This window comes from Argopecten irradians, chromosome 8 (genome assembly GCF_041381155.1).
Source record: "Argopecten irradians isolate NY chromosome 8, Ai_NY, whole genome shotgun sequence".
Classification (NCBI taxonomy): Eukaryota; Metazoa; Mollusca; class Bivalvia; order Pectinida; family Pectinidae; genus Argopecten; species Argopecten irradians.
In genome coordinates, this window is record NC_091141.1 from 33,438,790 (window position 1) to 33,456,545 (window position 17,756).

General features: G+C 34.0%; 1 protein-coding gene across 1 annotated transcript; it reads right to left on the minus strand.

Annotated features, from left to right (window-relative positions):
• Window positions 1-216: 216 nt before the first annotated feature.
• On the minus strand, window positions 217-15,229 carry LOC138329851 (uncharacterized). The gene is made up of 11 exons (XM_069277140.1): window positions 15,226-15,229; window positions 14,793-14,819; window positions 10,884-10,973; window positions 8,850-8,987; window positions 8,146-8,199; window positions 7,919-7,954; window positions 6,852-6,884; window positions 6,190-6,222; window positions 4,349-4,517; window positions 2,566-2,600; window positions 217-1,553 (listed from the first exon to the last, which is right to left on the minus strand). Exons 1-11 carry the CDS (start codon window positions 15,227-15,229, stop codon window positions 898-900), a joined length of 1,275 nt encoding a protein of 424 aa, XP_069133241.1. The 3' UTR covers window positions 217-897.
• Window positions 15,230-17,756: the final 2,527 nt, after the last annotated feature.

Sequence of the window (17,756 nt, forward strand, 5' to 3'; positions counted from 1 at the left end):
TTTTGTAGAGAGAGAAAAAAAATCGGGGGGGGGGGGGGGGGGGGGGGGGGGGGGGGCGAGATGAAATAATGGGTAAAGAAATGGGCATAGTCGAAGAAATTATGCTTTTGACAATAACATCCAAACCGGGGGGAAATTGTGTGGGCCGATTAAGTCCTCCAATGCTTATTCTCTTTCCTGTAAAAATGATCAGAAAATATATAACATAAAACATCGCCGGTATTTATGGGTTTTATTATTTGAAATAAACAAATCATTACATCATTACTTTAAGGAGAAGTTAGAATTTATAAAGTGACCTTAATAATATCTTAAAGTTCTTGAAGTTCTTGATAAATCCCTTGTATATCAGTTGCCTGCAGGATAATCATGAATTGTACCGCTTGCCATTTGACTTCCATTTTAGTACGGTATCAATTACGTTTTGTTTTGCCAATGGACCTCGGGAATTCTCGAGAGAAAGGCAGAAAGACCCGAAGATATCCGATTGGCCAGTGGACTTCTAGTTCGCCAGGCTGTCATTACCAAGTTGTCATCATTTAATGCTTTCAAAAAATAGATTTGGATCAGAATATACAAATTAAATCATTTATCATCCCATTGTAAAGGGAAAATTCCAACAAAGTGCTTGGAGGATGAAACTGTATTGTATGCAGTCTTAAAACGTAAGTGCTGAAATTAAAACAATGTATGACATTTGTTCAATCATAAGTATTGATGTTTCGTCTACAAAATTAATGCAAATTAACATAATTCTAATTGACAATTATAATTTCGATGAGGATTTTTCTTCAATGTGTCTCATATCTTGAATGTCTGCAGCTTCGGTCTATATTACCTATCTCCGGTTAAGAAATCATCTTACTAAATCAAACTAAAGACAATAACTGTATAATATTATGTGTTGAGTGCCATGTGGTGGTAGTTGCCGGAAACATCAGCTTGTTCAGTATCCCACTTTGGCTTAACGCCTATATAGGAATATGAACCTGGTTTTCCCTCAAACACAGAATTTAGATGCGCATATTCAAACACAGCGCTAACTCTTTCGTTTCTTCTTTCATCTTCCATATCATCGAATGTATTGTATAGATCACGGTTGTCTCCCCTTGCTGTTTCTAAGTGACTATAAACGTCATTACTTCTACTTTCGGGTTTCTGTCTCTCCTTTAACTCACTAAAACTATTATACGCATCAGGATCTATTGATGCTGAAGCGACAGAATCATCTATAACATTGTCCTCTCTTCCTCTTCGATTATTTGTCAAATCGAGATTATTTTCATTGTGTAACGGACTCGAGTCAACATTGACGTTCTTGGAAGGATTCTCTTTGCGACGTTTCTCCTCATCTTTTATTACCAGTTCATCTGTCACAGTATCATACATATATTTCCCTCCAGGCACCGAACGGTTCCGTCGAAGTGACGTCGCGTCATGCACCTGCAGTGCATTCGGTCCTGTCTGGTTTTGTTTAGCTGATTGAATAGTGATTGTATCTGGAACATCTACGTAGCTATAGTCTGCTCGACCGACTTGAGATGTAATAAGATCTGGTAAAATAAAAAATGTAAAGTATATCAATCTTATATGTCTATTTGATTGGGGTTCTCAGAAGGACTTCAATATGGCTTTGAGAAGATAGATGATAGACATGGGTTTCCCAGGGTTTGCTATATCCACACGGACTTTGTTATATCATAGTAAAGCTGAAATTAATTCAGAAAGTGAAGGATAAACTGTACTGGATTTGAAGTTGGGCGTCTCTCCTTAGTAATATTTCAAACAAGTTTATGCAAGTATGTGATGGTCAAATTGTTTTCTCTGAAATGGGTTCTGTTCAAATGTGGATATAAGGACGGTGATAGTAACCCCTGGAATATGGTCCTACTAACCCTTGGAATATAATGACAGTGATACTAACCCCTTGTATTTAACGAGAGTGATGCTAAACCCTGGTGATGTTTTGTTCAGTATGATTGTCAATTCTCGCAATAACGAACCGAAAGGCAATGTAGATGAGATCGCCATAATGTTATCTTACTATTTACGTCATAATTGACAATCTTGCTAATTTAACATGAATACCACAGTTGAGCTGATATTTAATAGACCGAAAAGTATAAAAATAAAAATCATCAAATAGTAAAAAATCATTATTTTAGGATAGTATTTTGCGTATTTGCTCTAAATTTTTATTCTCAACAAACGGACTCCATTTGGTAGATTTTCCGAAGAATCTAAGATCTATGCGTCATTCTAAAGGTATATTATATTTAAAAAATTATTTTAAACCCACAATTAAATACAAAAATAACTTGCTAATTAGCTAATTACAAACAGTAATTAGCTTATTAATAGCTAATTACATACACTACGAGTTATTTAATAAATTTGCAAATTTTGCAGTAATCTAATAAACTCATAACTTATATAACCATTGAAAAATACAAAATTGTGAAAAATGTGGATAATGAAAATTTAATGCCTAAACGCGGGAACACATCTTAAGATATCTAACACAATATCTTTCTATAATTAGATCAGTTGTGTAAATTTAAATACCTTTCTGACTGCTTTCTGTGCCATTTCCGAAGAAACTAGAAAAGAGAAAATTGAAATTAAACCGATTATTGTACATTGTTATAAAATTATAGGACTTTATCGTTGGCAAGATAACATAATGCTTCACCTAATGCATATCTATCCATACAAAATTGTTCTTTGTTTATGGTTTACATGTCAAACTAGAACTGTTGCCAGAGTGAAGGACTTATACCCCCTGTTGCACAAATTAGTAATAACTCCATTAATAGGGGGACATTGTAGAACCTTATTAAGTTAACTCTACTCCTCTGTATGTCAGGGGTCTGTGTACCAATTTTTATCAAAATCTGTCAAGTAGTTTAGGAGGAGTTCGCCGGACAGTTGTGTTACAGACGGAAGAAAGGGCAGACGGACAACTCGATTCGTTGCGGGGGGTATAACGATGAATTTGTGTAGAACATAGTGCGGTATGATTGATTTCATTGACAGACGTAATCACATTTATTTTTTCAACATTCAACAGTATATATTGAAAATTTTGGTTTATGTTTTTACACACAGATGTGTTGACGAATTTTGCTCAGAAATCAATAAAGATCATGGACAAGTATATATAATGCTTTATAAACAGTAAACAAATACACTATACACAATCTAGCAATGTTTGTTTCTAATGTTCTTTTATTTCTTGCCAAATCAAAAGATTCAAGGGCCCTCTTACAGCATTGATAGCAAATCAATAAAGTTTGAATTAATACGCATTCAACATATAATATATCATAGTTCATTTAATTGGTTTTTTTAACGTTAATGTAAAATGGCAATATAAGATATGATATACATAAATACGTATAAAAATGTGGCAACGTCACAAATTAAATAAATGTACTTGATATACATTTTGATATAATGAATGCTGAGTAAAATTATCTATCTAAACCACATTCTTTTCATATCTTATTTAATAATTCCAAGTGAACCATTGAAAACAAAAATGTTAGGAATACAACCGATATGGTTAACATTAATCTGTACTCTGTTAAAACACTATTCTTTCGTATAGTAATTCGACATTTTGCAGGATAAAATACGGTACAACATTTTAAAAACTCGATGGGGTACTAAAAAGGTAATATATCAAGTCAAAGCAATTTTATCAAATAGATAATGTACACATTTGAATATAATATGGCGTCAATATAATTCCTTCTACATTCTTACCCATCCCGAAATGTAGAACGAATTATATTGACCCCATATTTTTATTCAAATCAGTACATTTTATTGTAATTGTTGTAATATATTGATATGTGTTACAAATCTTGGGACCGCATGACATAACTGACAGACACAAATATGGCGGCGTCAACATATGTTTTTATTACCCATGATACAGTTCGGTATTAAATGTGTCATACTAATTACCGGAATGATATTACGGATATTGTAGACCGACAAACAGCTACAAGACTCAACTATGCAAATACATTACAATATGAATAGAGGTCACTTTATAATTATGTAAAACATCATACATGTACAATGAGTACAGTGTAGATCATTACTTCATGGTTTGATCGCATTTACTTACTTTATTGTAAACTTTATAAGTAAATATCACATTTTTGGCAATACTTACAGATTCTTATTGGTCATTGTAGAACTAAAACTTTCGTTTTGTAATTCATGTAACACGTATATGTTGGTATATTTTGGTGCTTATACTTACATATTATCAACTCACATTTAGAATTATCGATATGAACATTATGACAGATATAACTTTAATAAGCAGAGTTACCTCCTCTTTCCGTGAGCTCTCCTCATTCCACACACAATGCAGACGGTTGCTAGGGCCAGGAAAACGAATACACCTATGACAGAGGAAGCTATGATCGATACAGGTACTGGTCTTACGACATCAACATCCGCCGTGACGTCATTGTTATCGATCCTATCTGTCATTTGGACTATCAATTATAAAAATGATGATATTTTATATAATTAACTAGAACTTTTATTATTTGAGTGTATCTTAAAAAGATAGCATGAACAAACATGATTATATTGATCTACTTATTATTTTTGTTTTAATTTTATGAATAAAAACGTTTGTCGTGTTCTGTTTGGTAAAAAGTGATTGTAAAATATTAGCACGTAAAAAATAAAAGACCTATCTAATTAAAGATGTGCACCTCTGAGAAGTCAAACTTTGCTTGTATTTAACTTTTTTCTTATATAGATATTTGAAAATAAGAGCTAATACCATAAGAGCAAATGAAAGAAAATCATATATATAGAATCTATCCGTGTGCTGGTTTTTGAGTTATTGTCACTCAAAGATACATTATTGACAAAATATTGGATTTTATGGGAATTTTGCCGTTTTGACCATATACACAAAAGATTAAAGCCATAATAACTTAATGAGGTGTTTCACCAGTTGTAGGCGGTACCTAGGGAAAATCTCTTGCATGAGGATGGGATCCATTCCAGAAACATTTGGTAGAGTTGGCAAAAATCGGGGAAATATTGCATTTCAAAACGGAAACATCAGCAGATTTCAGCTTGTGCTGACAAACGTTAATGTTTTTTTCGATAACAGCTAAAAATACTGGCGTTATCTCTACTTAAAACGAAAAAAAAAAAGAAAAACACATTTTCAAAATGGCCGCCGGGTCATATCTTGAAATCCGCGTATAAAAAAAATACTAAAAATAGAAGAAAAAATTAATTTGCAACTGGTAACTTGCTTCAAGTGATAAATTTAACATTATTGCCCGAAGAACCATCATGACGTGGCGAATTGTTATTTTAGTGTCTATGAAAGGTACTGACTTTTTTGAGGGGGAGGGGTGTTGCCATACTGTATAACATGAAATGTTCGTTGTGTAGAAAATTTTGTTGTTTTTGTGGTTGATGTGAAAACAAATTTCTTATATTAAATTTTCGAAAAAAAAATTTAAAAAAAAAGTAAAGTAATAAGTACACGCCTATAGTTCTTCTGATACATTAATATGAACATTTATGTTGTATTTTGCATTGAGTTATCTCCCTTCTGCTGTTATGGTACATGTATTTCAATATAGATATAAATCTAACATAACTCATTCACCCCTGTAGACACATTTAAACTCTTCGTATTCAAAGGTTGGAAGAGTTCATTATGAAATTTCAGGGGTGAATAATAAGTTCAGTGATCCTCAAGCAAAGCAAATGATGTCATTTTAAGAGATCAAGGTATTTTTTGTATGACTCTGAAAATGCTTGTTATACGCAAGATTGAGCTATTTAAAAGATTATTATGAAATATTGCTTGATGAATTCTTAAATCAACAATCTAAAATGATAGAAGTGATTGTGATTATATCAGAGTGACATGAAATGTATTCCCAATTTGCATATTACAGAGTTATCTGCACTTGCGGGTAGGTATTGATTGTGACGTCATGTGTTTGCGAGCGTAACGTCATACGTTTCGGTGAAAACGGCGTATATTGCGCTCACAAAATAATGACGTAACAATCGTTACCTACCCGCAAGGGAGCTAACTCTGTAATATGCAAAGACGGAATAATTAAGACAAAGTAATACTTAGTAAAATTATACTAATTTCCTTTCGAATACAATAAATATACGTACGTGTAATTGTGGTTTCAAACATGGTTTCGTTACCTTGAAAAAAATATATTAGCATATTTAAGTCAGGGTGAAGTACAAAATTTTAATGCTAAAATTGCTAGAAAATATCGTATGCTAATTTTCTTTCTTTATTATTATATAAGTCACATCCTATCAAGTGATATCCTCGATACTCCAGGAATTTCGATCATTTACTCTCTACACTCCTTGACTATTTCACAGTAAAACTGGAGGCAACATAACAGAACGGGTAATTTAGTCCTTTGATGCACATCAAAAGAGCCGTATGACGGCATACTGTGGTTGACTGTATGGCTTGAAGTTGGGCGTCGCTCTCTCTGTAATCTTCAATGGATTTTTTTACTGGCTTTAATTGGTTCAGAGTTTTTCCTCATAACAGCCTTCAGTTTTACTAAGAGATAGTCAAAGGGTATAGAGATCGTAAGTGACCGGAACCCCTGGAGTATCTAGGATGATCAAGTGAATGACGCATCCAAAGTCTACAATGGTGATTCGTGACAATAAAGAACCGTGAATATATACACCCACGAAATTTAGCTACTAAACAGTAATAGAAAAAAGAGTGACATTTTACATTGAAAACAAAAAAGTATTTAGCATAAGTAAAGTAATTTCCCTTCGAATACAATATATATACTTACGTGTAATTGTTGTTGCAAACGTAATGCCTTCACCTTAAAAGAAAATGCATAGTAGATTTAAGTTAAAGTGGTAAAGAAACAGAAATGCAATGCCTCGCGCCTGGGCCCAGTTTCAAGAACATTCTTAAACCTTCAAGAACATTCTTAAACCTTCAAGAACATTCTTAAACCTTCAAGAACATTCTTAAACCTTCAAGAACATTCTTAAACCTTCAAGAACATTCTTAAACCTTCAAGAACATTCTTAAACCTTCAAGAACATTCTTAAACCTAAGAACTTAAACCTTCAAAAACCTCAAGAATTTAAACTTCAAGAACTCTTAAACCTTCAAGAACATCTTAACTTCAGAACATCTTAAACTTCAAGAACATTCTTAAACCTTCAAGAACATTCTTAAACCTTCAAGAACATTCTTAAACCTTCAAGAACATTCTTAAACCTTCAAGAACATTCTTAAACCTTCAAGAACATTCTTAAACCTTAAAGATGCTCCATCGCCGACAGAGTAAAGACGATACTCATTGTTTGAATAATAATAAGTGTTTAATCGTTATTTTGGTTATGATGCATGTGCAATTAGTACTTCATTGCATATAGAACATAGTGCCGCGGTGTCTTTATCGGATCGCAATTAACTATTTTTTAATATTTTATACTTGAAGTCAAATTAGAAGCTCAAACTTTTCAATGGTGGTAATAGTGTAGAGTAAGTAACTTTTGTAACTGAAGAAAAATACTAAGTCGTCTGCTCCTGGTTTTTATTGAGAGAAAAATACTGAAATAAGTTATTTCATATTAAATTGGTGTGTTAATTAGACATATCTATACACGATAAAACACCAATTATTGTTTAAATGATGATTAGCGTTTATGCTCCGTCGGCGATGGAACATCTCTAAGTGTTGTGGTAACAACAAGACTAATCTCTTGTAGGTCAAATGTGAAAAAAAAATAGTTGAAGATTTTTTTAATGCAGAATATATTAAACATAACACGAAAACAGGAAGATTTTTGTAACCACGTAATTATGAAACGATAAACAGAATGATCATTATCAAACCCTTACCAGTGGTTCCGGAGACGACAGTCGTTTCATCAGGTTCTAAAAAGATAAAAACAAAATCAATAAATTCTCATAAAAGAATCGTTAATATCACGAGATACAATAAAATAACATTAACTACTAGTAATTGTATATTCTTATAAACGGCGACGTCATTTGTATGTTATGTGCTGATAATGTAAATTGTTAAGCCAATGATTAAACTAGTCATAGATAAAAAAAAATATTACCCTCGTCCAATGGTATGTCTGTAATATCGTCTCCAACTTGACTTGTATCTTCTCCTGTTGACGTATAAACCATGGTTTGAGCAACTTTAAAATTTGAAAATGCACCCCCATATACTCAGACACGTAAATGCATATGAATTACATAATTATGCAGATAGATTTGATCGTTATAAATGTCATTAACCAAATTCACACACATATGTTTTACTATTTAGAGTTGGAATTTTACATATTTCTGATAACAATAATATTGCAGTGCGATTTCTATCACAGCGCACCACACAATATCTCATCCCTTTAATTGTCTTTTGACGGGAGATCTCCCCATATTGGCAATTCATCCCTATTTGTTGATGTTAATTTGAGGATTAACTTTAATATATTTTGTATGTTTTGGAGATCGTAACACAAAAATCTAAGTGCCTCTAAGTAAACCGCAAACTGGTTTATATCTCCATAACATAAAAATTTATTCAAATCAATCTTTATAATTCAATTTACTTAAGTTAATCTCTTCAAAATTCCAAGTTCGTTTTAGGACTCTTTTTTTTCTTAGAAATCATTACGCCATTATATCAGCCAATCAGAAGCGAAGTTACAAACAGCGACGCAATTTTTTTTCTTTTTGGGCCGTTAAAGTAATGTTTAAGCCAATAGAAATGCTCGTTACAAGCAAAACTGAATTGTAATGTTAAATCACCTACGTCTGTCACATGTTGAAGTTGCCCATCCCTCCTCACATCGGCACTCTCCGCTGTTGTAATCACATCCAGGTTCAAAATTAGGTCCTTCACATTTACATTCTTTCTTACAACTTTTCCCAAAGAATCCAACAGGGCACTCTGTCAAAACAATACTGCCATACACAAGAGGCTCCGAGGGCCTGTATCTCTCACCTTGATATTGCAATGATTGAGGCGAAAAATAAATTTAAAAGACTTCTTTTATTGATTATTTCTTATAAAAAGATGCCATTTAAAAGGGCTTATTCATCACGAAAATGGATGCAAAATCATTGAAGAACAAACTTTGACATACTTTGTGGTCAAACTCCATCTAGTACCTTAAATAGTAGCGATTTAAATGAATTCCTCCTATTTCCATCCCTTTCTGCCCCAGGAAGGTCAGAATAGTTACTTTGGAATGAATGTATTTCTATTTCCCCCGTTCGGTCATGTGACGGTCAGACTCACCAAATAGTCAAATTCTTATCATCCCCTTCCCTATAGGAAATTTCTGACGGGTGTAAACCTTTCAACTACTTTATGATTGGTAGTTTTTTGAATGAATTACTCATATCTCGGCTATTGATTACACCCTCCGGCCCCAGAGCAATCACATTCACCATTTAATAAAAATCATATCTTTTTCCCACATTGATGTTTCTTAATAATATCGGATAAACTAGTAGCGATTTAAATAATTCCTTCTATTTCCCCTATTGGCCCCGCATCTTCATCCCCGTGGCGGTCAGGATCACCATTTATAATAAATCTTACCCCTTTTCACAATGAAAGTTTCTTGGCATTTTTGGTTTAACTCCATAGAATACTTTATGACAAGAAGCGATTGAAAGGAATGTTGACGGACGGACGACGGACGTCGCTCTATGACATTTATAAGCTAAAAAACGTATTTCAGAAGACACTCAGGAAACTCTTCGGTGATTCATATGATGTTTATGGAATTGGTGGAGTACTTACGAATGATCTAGTTCCGGGAGGGCGAGCGTCCCTCGTTATATAGCTTAAGTCATTATATCTAGGTTTAATCGAAGAAGATTCGAATTCAAACTCAAATGAGAATCACCGTCTTCTTATCTCGTCCCAGATATTTCTTCAATTGATTTTTTAGTTTAGTTTTGCTGTTGTTGTTGTTTTCCGTTTTCTGCTTTATTATAGTTTTAAACGCTTCTAAATGCAATGTATTCACTGACTATGAAACATTAAAAGCGCATAACGGATAACCGATGGTATTTTACTAAACTATTCTTAGAAGATTATATTTTACTTCATTTATATATTTATTTCAATATTTTAACATTCTTTTGATCACATTACTTCAACAACCTCAATTCTAAGAATTTCAACGTTAAAGTTTGTTGCAAAATTCCACTCAAACAATGGCGTCAATTCAATGTTTACATAACAACGTCACAAGGAATAATCAGGTCACATTACACTAGTGACAAGTGCCAAAAAATACACGTGCGAAATCACTGGACATTAGATGGATTTTCATCGTCAGTTACCCACGTAATCAGCCTACACCATGTTGCGGTCAGATAAAACTGGGTTTACGAGGGTTGTGGACTAAATTTAAGAAATGTATAAGTCATTAGGTACTATTGACTTTTTTATCTCCTATTCTGTGATATTTTATGTTCATGTTGAATTATATATTGTTTATTTGTTATCCGTTCTGTAGGTGGAAATTATAGTCTGTTGAATATTGGAAATGAATAAATAAATAAATAAAATGAATGAATAAATAAAGAGATAAATAAAATAAATAAATAAATACATGTAAATAAATAAAAAAAAATAGATAAATAACTAAATAAATAATAATGAATAAATAAATAAATAAAACTGAATAAATAAATAAATAAATAAATAAATAAATAAATAGATAAATAAATACATGTATAAATGAATCAATTAAATAAATAAACAAAAAAATAAATAAATAAAATGAATGAATGAATAAATAAATAGATAACATTTGTTTTTACTTACTTTTTTCACAGTGCTTCCCTCCATACAGCCACTCACACCTGGTACATCTTCTTGGCGATTCGCATTCTAAACAATTATCCGGACACTCCTCTGTGAAAACAATATGGATTTATGATGAAATATCAGGTAAATGTTTAACAATGAATCCGGATTTATCGATTTTCTGTGTTATTTTTTCCCATTGGCTCTTAAAGAATTTGAAATATGTAAAATATTTTGGATATTCATTAAACACCGTTAAAGATATGCTCCATCACCGACAGATCATAAACTTTACTCATCATTTGAACAATAACTGATGTTTACTCATATAAACATATGTCTAATTAACACAAAGAAATATCATAAAATAATTTATTTTGCTTTTGGTGGATGCTCAATTAGTACTTCCTTCCATATAGGCCATAGTGCCAAGACCTTTTTCCGGGTTGCGATTAATTATTTTTAATATTTCTACCTTGAAGTAAAATTTTAAAAAACTCAAACGTTTCAGTGGTGGTAATGGTGTAAAGTAAATAACTTTTGTAACTGAAGGAAAACACTCAGTCGTCTACTCCTGTTTTTGAAAGAGAAAAAATGCCATTCGTCAACGATGAAGCATCGTTCAAACGCATTACTTGTCATATTTATTATCAATATTTATCAAATTCTATCAAAGAGAACCTTTAGCTGCCAGGTAATGGTTATTTTTTAAATTAAAAACTACTCCAACAAGTGGCGATTTTATATTTGCATATCGGTGGGGTGTGTTGCTTGGTGTCTTCAGCGGCATGCTTCAGCACTATTAAAAGGGCAAGAGTTCCACTACACAAGAAGACACAACACAAATATACCGCGGTCTTCCAAAACACACACCTCGCACTTAACACACGCAGGACACCACATCCACGGTAGGCTATCATTAATGATCCTAACTATTAAGAATGTACACCTCTGAGAAGTCAAAATTTTCTTGTATTAAACTTTTTTTCTCATACAAATTTTTGGAAATAGGAGTTCATACCATACAAGAAAATGGAGGAAAAAACATATGTCGGTGTGCTTGTTTTTAAGCTATTGTCACTCAAAGATACCAAGATGACAAAATCTTAGATTTTTTGGGATTTTTGCCGTTTTGACCATATACACAAGAGTTTAAAGCCATAATTTCCTAATGAAATGTTTGATATGTATGGAAGTTTGAAGAATTTATTTTCCTGTAGTCTTCTTTAAAAATATACAAGTTTTGATTAATAAGACTCATATTTTTTCTCAGAATAACAACATATGCTACCCCTACCCCTTAATTTTGAGCTACAAAATACACCATTTTCAGCCATTTTTGCCAAATTTAACCCTTTATAGAAACAGTTGTGGTATTAAACTTTTGTTAATATTTTGCATATCAATAAGGAATGGGTTGTTCTAAATTAGGCAGAAAAATGGGGGGTGGGGGGGGGGGGGGGGGGGGGGGGGGGGGTCAGTGAGCTTACTTTTTTGCCCCATTTGAATATGTGTTATTTTTCAGTATTTTAGAGTAAAAAATAAAAGTGCTCAAATTACCATTAAATGTAAAAATAAAGTGACAAACGCGTATCACTTCACGCAATAATGCTCAATATTTTAATAACCACGAACCTAGTAAAGATTAACAGCAAAAATTAGCTCGATACAGCTAAAAATGCTGGTGCAGTGATGATTTAAGTAAAAACAATTTCAGTAAAAAATAGTTAAACTATGGCTCTACTCAAAGAGGAAAAAGACACAATTTCAAAATGGCCGCCAAATGAGCCATTTCTTAAAATCCATGTATTAAAAATCTAAATAGAAATGTAATTTTTTGACAAAATTTGCATCTGGCAATTTGCTACAGATATTGATTAAATATTTTTGAAAATCTCATAACTTCTTTGATCTTTGTCGAATCCTTAATAGGACATTAATATAATCCACCAAACCAAACATCCTCGATATCTAGTTCAGGGGTTACTATCACTAGCGTGATAAACTGAAGACAATTCAGGAAATAACAAGAGATCCCGAAGGGATCTTGGCGCCCACTAAAGAATGATCTATGTCTGACAATGGAAAGAGGTATCTTTTCTCTGCTTATCAAACTTCTTCAAACACATTACATAGAAAACTTGAGACAGATCGTTATAGCACTTTCTAAGAAATTGGGGTAACGAACTTTAACAATGAAATCCAAGATGGCGGCCGTGCAGCCATCTTGTTGACCTTTCAGTTAAAAAATGCAATATGCACAATTAGGGCCCTAGGGGAACCTACATATAAAATTTGAGAGAGATCCCTTCAGTACTTTTTTAGAAATAGCAATAACAATCTTTAACTATCAAAATCCAAGATGGCTGCCAGGCGGCCATCCTGTTGAGCGATTGGTCCCAAAACACAATATGCACAACTAGGGACCTAGGGGGACCTACATATAAAATTTGAGAGAGATCCCTTCAGTACTTTTTTAGAAATAGCAATAACAAACTTTAACTATCAAAATCCAAGATGGCTGCCAGGCGGCCATCATGAAGACCGATTGGTCCCAAAACACAATATGCACAACTAGGGACCTAGGGGGACCTACATATGAAATTTGGGACAGATACCTTCAATTATTTTTTAGAAATAGCAATAACAAATTTTAACCATCAAAATCCATGATAGCTGCCTGGCGGCCATCTTGTTGAACGATCGGTCCCAAAATGCAATATGCACAACTAGGGTCCTAGGGAAACCTGCATATGAAATTTGAGAAAGATCCCTTCAGTACTTTCTGAGAAATAGCGGAAACAAACATTAACTATCAAAATCCAAGATGGCCGCCTGCCGGCCGTCTTGTTGACCGATCGGTCCCAAAATGCAATATGCACAACTAGGGTCCTAGAGGAACCTACATATCACATTTGAGAAAGATCACTTAAGTACTTTCTGAGAAATAGCGGTAACAAGAATTGTTAACGGACGGACGGAAGGACGGACCACGGACGAAAGGCGATTTGAATAGCCCACCATCAGATGGTCGGCTAAAAAAGGGCTCGGAGCCTTCACCAGGACATAGTCCAGTGATGGTTATATTAATGACAGTGATAGTAACCCAAAAAACATCGAGGATGTATTTTTCTCTGATCACTATACATGTGTGCTCAGGAGCTCATAGTCCGCTAAACCTGTCTCTATATTAGGCTTTTTGTAGTTTGACTAATACATATACGAAAATTTACTTTGTGTTAGCCGAATTTTTTCAGTTTTCCTAATTCTAATATTACGAAGGTTTTTTTTTAATAAAGATTGGGAATAAGGGTGGGACCGGCAAAGTGCAATGCACTTCGTATTAAGCCAGGTTGTCGTATTATCCGAGTATCTCCTTTCTTAATATTTTTTTTCTTTTTCTTTTCTACCCCCTCCGCTTTCTCATTAATAATAATAATAATAAACAATGCATTTGCGAGTGTAGGAGAGAGAGAAAAATGCCAGAATGAAAGAAAGTTCGGATGCGTGAATTACATGTATATGTAGAAAACTTATATTGTTTGTTGAAACGTTGTTTGGAAATTAAAAAATAAAAGAAGAAGAATTATCTGAGTTCGTATCAACCAAATTCCACTGTATCACGCAAACTAAAAAATCATGATTTGTAGGCCGGTTTATCGGATTTCGTTATTCATAAAATTGAAGCTTTATTGAATAGTTAACTTCTACCAGTTAGTTATGTAGCTCCCCCAAAAATCTAACAGCATACATACCACAAAATCCAAGCAATGCCAAGCCGGACAATAAAACAATATGAAGGGTAATTAGCGCAGATAAATCCATTGTGGTGACACTGTATGTGATCAAAAGGGATCATCACAGCTTTAACATGATCGAGTTAGGTCGTTAGTCACGGGAGGATGTATGTGGGGCATCTATACTTACTGTAGGACAGACGTTCAGCATCTTCCTCTCACAGGGATGTGGCACGAATTTCTAACAACAGTAGATATATATATATACTATACTATATATAACTACTCTTGTTAGAAATTCGTGCCAGGTCCCTGTGTCGATACATCACGATCAGGAAGTGATGGTTCCTTCAGTGATGTCACTCTACGGATGTACCTACCTATAGTACATCGTATAAGGTCTCATTCTGAAAGGAAATTTCTTCAGGAGAGATTGTACAATAGGGAGAGAAGCAGGAGTAACAAGCATATTAGTGTTTAACCATGCAGGTACATTTTGGCCTAATGGGCTCTTGAAATTGTCAAAATTCTGTCTTTAGTCACGTATATGATTGTCTATAGTCAAAATAAACATACCTTTATTTCTTTATCAATGTCAGGTGAAAAAATAAATAATTTTTTACTCATCCTCGATACTACAAGAGTTACTATCACTGTCATTATATATCCACCCCTGGACCCATCATCGATATTACAGGGGTTACTATCAGTGTCATTATATATCCACCCCTGGACGCATCCTCAATACTACATGGGCTACCATCACTGTCATTATATATCTACCCCTGGACCAATCCTCGATACTAAAGGGGCTACTATCACTGTCATTATATATCCACCCCTGGACCAATCCTCGATACTACATGGGTTACTATCAGTGTCATTATAAATCTGCCCCTAGACCTATCGTCGATACTAAAGGGGTTACTATCACTGTCATTATATATCTGCCCCTAGACCTATCGTCAATACTAAAGGGGTTATCATCACCGTCATTGTATATCCACCCCTGGACCAATCCTCGATACTACAGGGGTTACTATCACTGTCATTATATATCCATCCCTGGACCCATCATCGATATTACAGGGGCTACAATCACTGTTATTGTATATCCGCCCCTAGACCTATCGTCGATACTAAAGGGGCTACTATCACTGCCATTATATATCTACCCCTGGACCAATCCTCGATACTAAAGGGGCTACTATCACTGTCATTATATATCTACCCCTGGACCAATCCTCGATACTAAAGGGGTTACTATCACTGTCATTATATATCCACTCCTAAACCTATCGTCGATACTATAGGGGTTATCATCACCGTCGTTATATATCCACTCCACAGCAAAATTGGAGGCATTTTATGAGAAAACAACTGACCACTGGCCGAGAAAACTTTCTTTTGATAGCGACTCGTTATTCGATACGTTTGATGTACACTACCGGTCCTATCTGTCGTAGCGCATAGAGCCTTCAGCTTTGCATGTGGTCAATGTCAAGCTTTTAAACATCTTTGGGTATCGCTATGAAAAGTCAATTTGCACAATTCATATTAATTTTTAACTACTATCTTAAAGCTTCGTAAAAAAGATTTATGAACCGGCCCGTAAGAGGCCGACTGTGTCCATCTTTACCTAGCCTTACGTTTGCGAGCTTTTACAATAATCCTGTTGCCCTTATGACATTTTGTGGGGTTTTTTCCTTATCATTTTTTTTTTTTTTTTTGTCTTTTTCATATTTTACGAGGAAATTTACCATGTCAACTCATGAAAGCCCACTCTTATCATTAAACACTTCCTTTAAATCCATGTACAACGTAGCTCTATACGTCCAAACAATCTACAGTACTGTAAGTCGGTCAAATCTCCTGGTTTATGTACACGAGATTATAGATATGTTTCCAAATATAGAACATGACAAGTGATATAAACCACATAATGAGTATCTTCCGTTACATTGTTACCCTCGGTCAATATAAGGAAGCTGGTAGGGTATATAAGTGTATAGAGAGGTTACTGTAAATAAAATTGTTTTCGAGTGCAACTAAATTTCGCATACTCACATTGGTCGAATGGCAAATGCCGAGTTCCGGCAATAGCGGTCGCCGAAGCGAAACACTTATAAATTACTAATATTATCAGTTTTGAATTAAAAAAAAGTTTAATTGAGGGAAAATACATCAATCCTGATTACATCCAGATTTATGAGTCAATCATTGAAATAAATTAGTTAGATAGCCAACGTCAAGCCATATGATAACCGCATTGGTTTGGTCTGTTTCAATGTGTGAATAAGCGTTGTTGCTTAAAATCTGTATTTTCAATTTTAACCAGAAACATTACAATTCATCTTAGAAGCAATGGCAATATGCCACAAACATGTTCATGGTGACAACCATAACATTTTATTCAATTATCTCTAGCTTCGTAATTTCCGGTACAGTGTAAAACATTGAAATTTACGCGAGACGAAAATATTCGCTTATTACGTGAAGGTCGCATGATCGTGAAATTTTCCCAGCGCGTAATATTTTGTACATATATAGACTTTGTTTTATTTGATTTATGTATGCCAAAAGCAAAAATCAAGCACCGCAAAAATATCCACGAGCACAGTATGTTAACACAAATTAAATTTTAGCGCAAACGTGATTTTAAATAGGTGAGCGCAATGGTAGATTCGCGCAATCGTTATAATGAAGTATGTAAACAGAAACCACAATTAGCGCAATCGAATTTTAACGCAAATTTTCTAGCGCGAGAAAAGCGCTAAAATATGTACTGTTACAGTATCCAAGTTAAGTGGCGAATATGTTACAACTATGTTAACAGTATATACAAGTATAGCCATAGAATGACATAAAATCGAGGGAAATTAGTACTGATAAAAAAAGCGAAATAAAGCCATCGCGAAATAAGCTGTTATTTAGTGATAACACAGGCGTTTGGCTCTAGACACTTTTCTCTCTTTATATATACAATAATATAGTATATAAAATACTACGGGGGAAAATGTCTGCAGAGCCTAACGCCTGTGGTGATATAGTGGTCAGAACATTCCAGTTTGACAATTAGTAATAATCATACATTAAAAAATTCAATTTTAAAGCTCTTTAGGACACTAAAACATTCTATCGTCTGCTAGGCTGA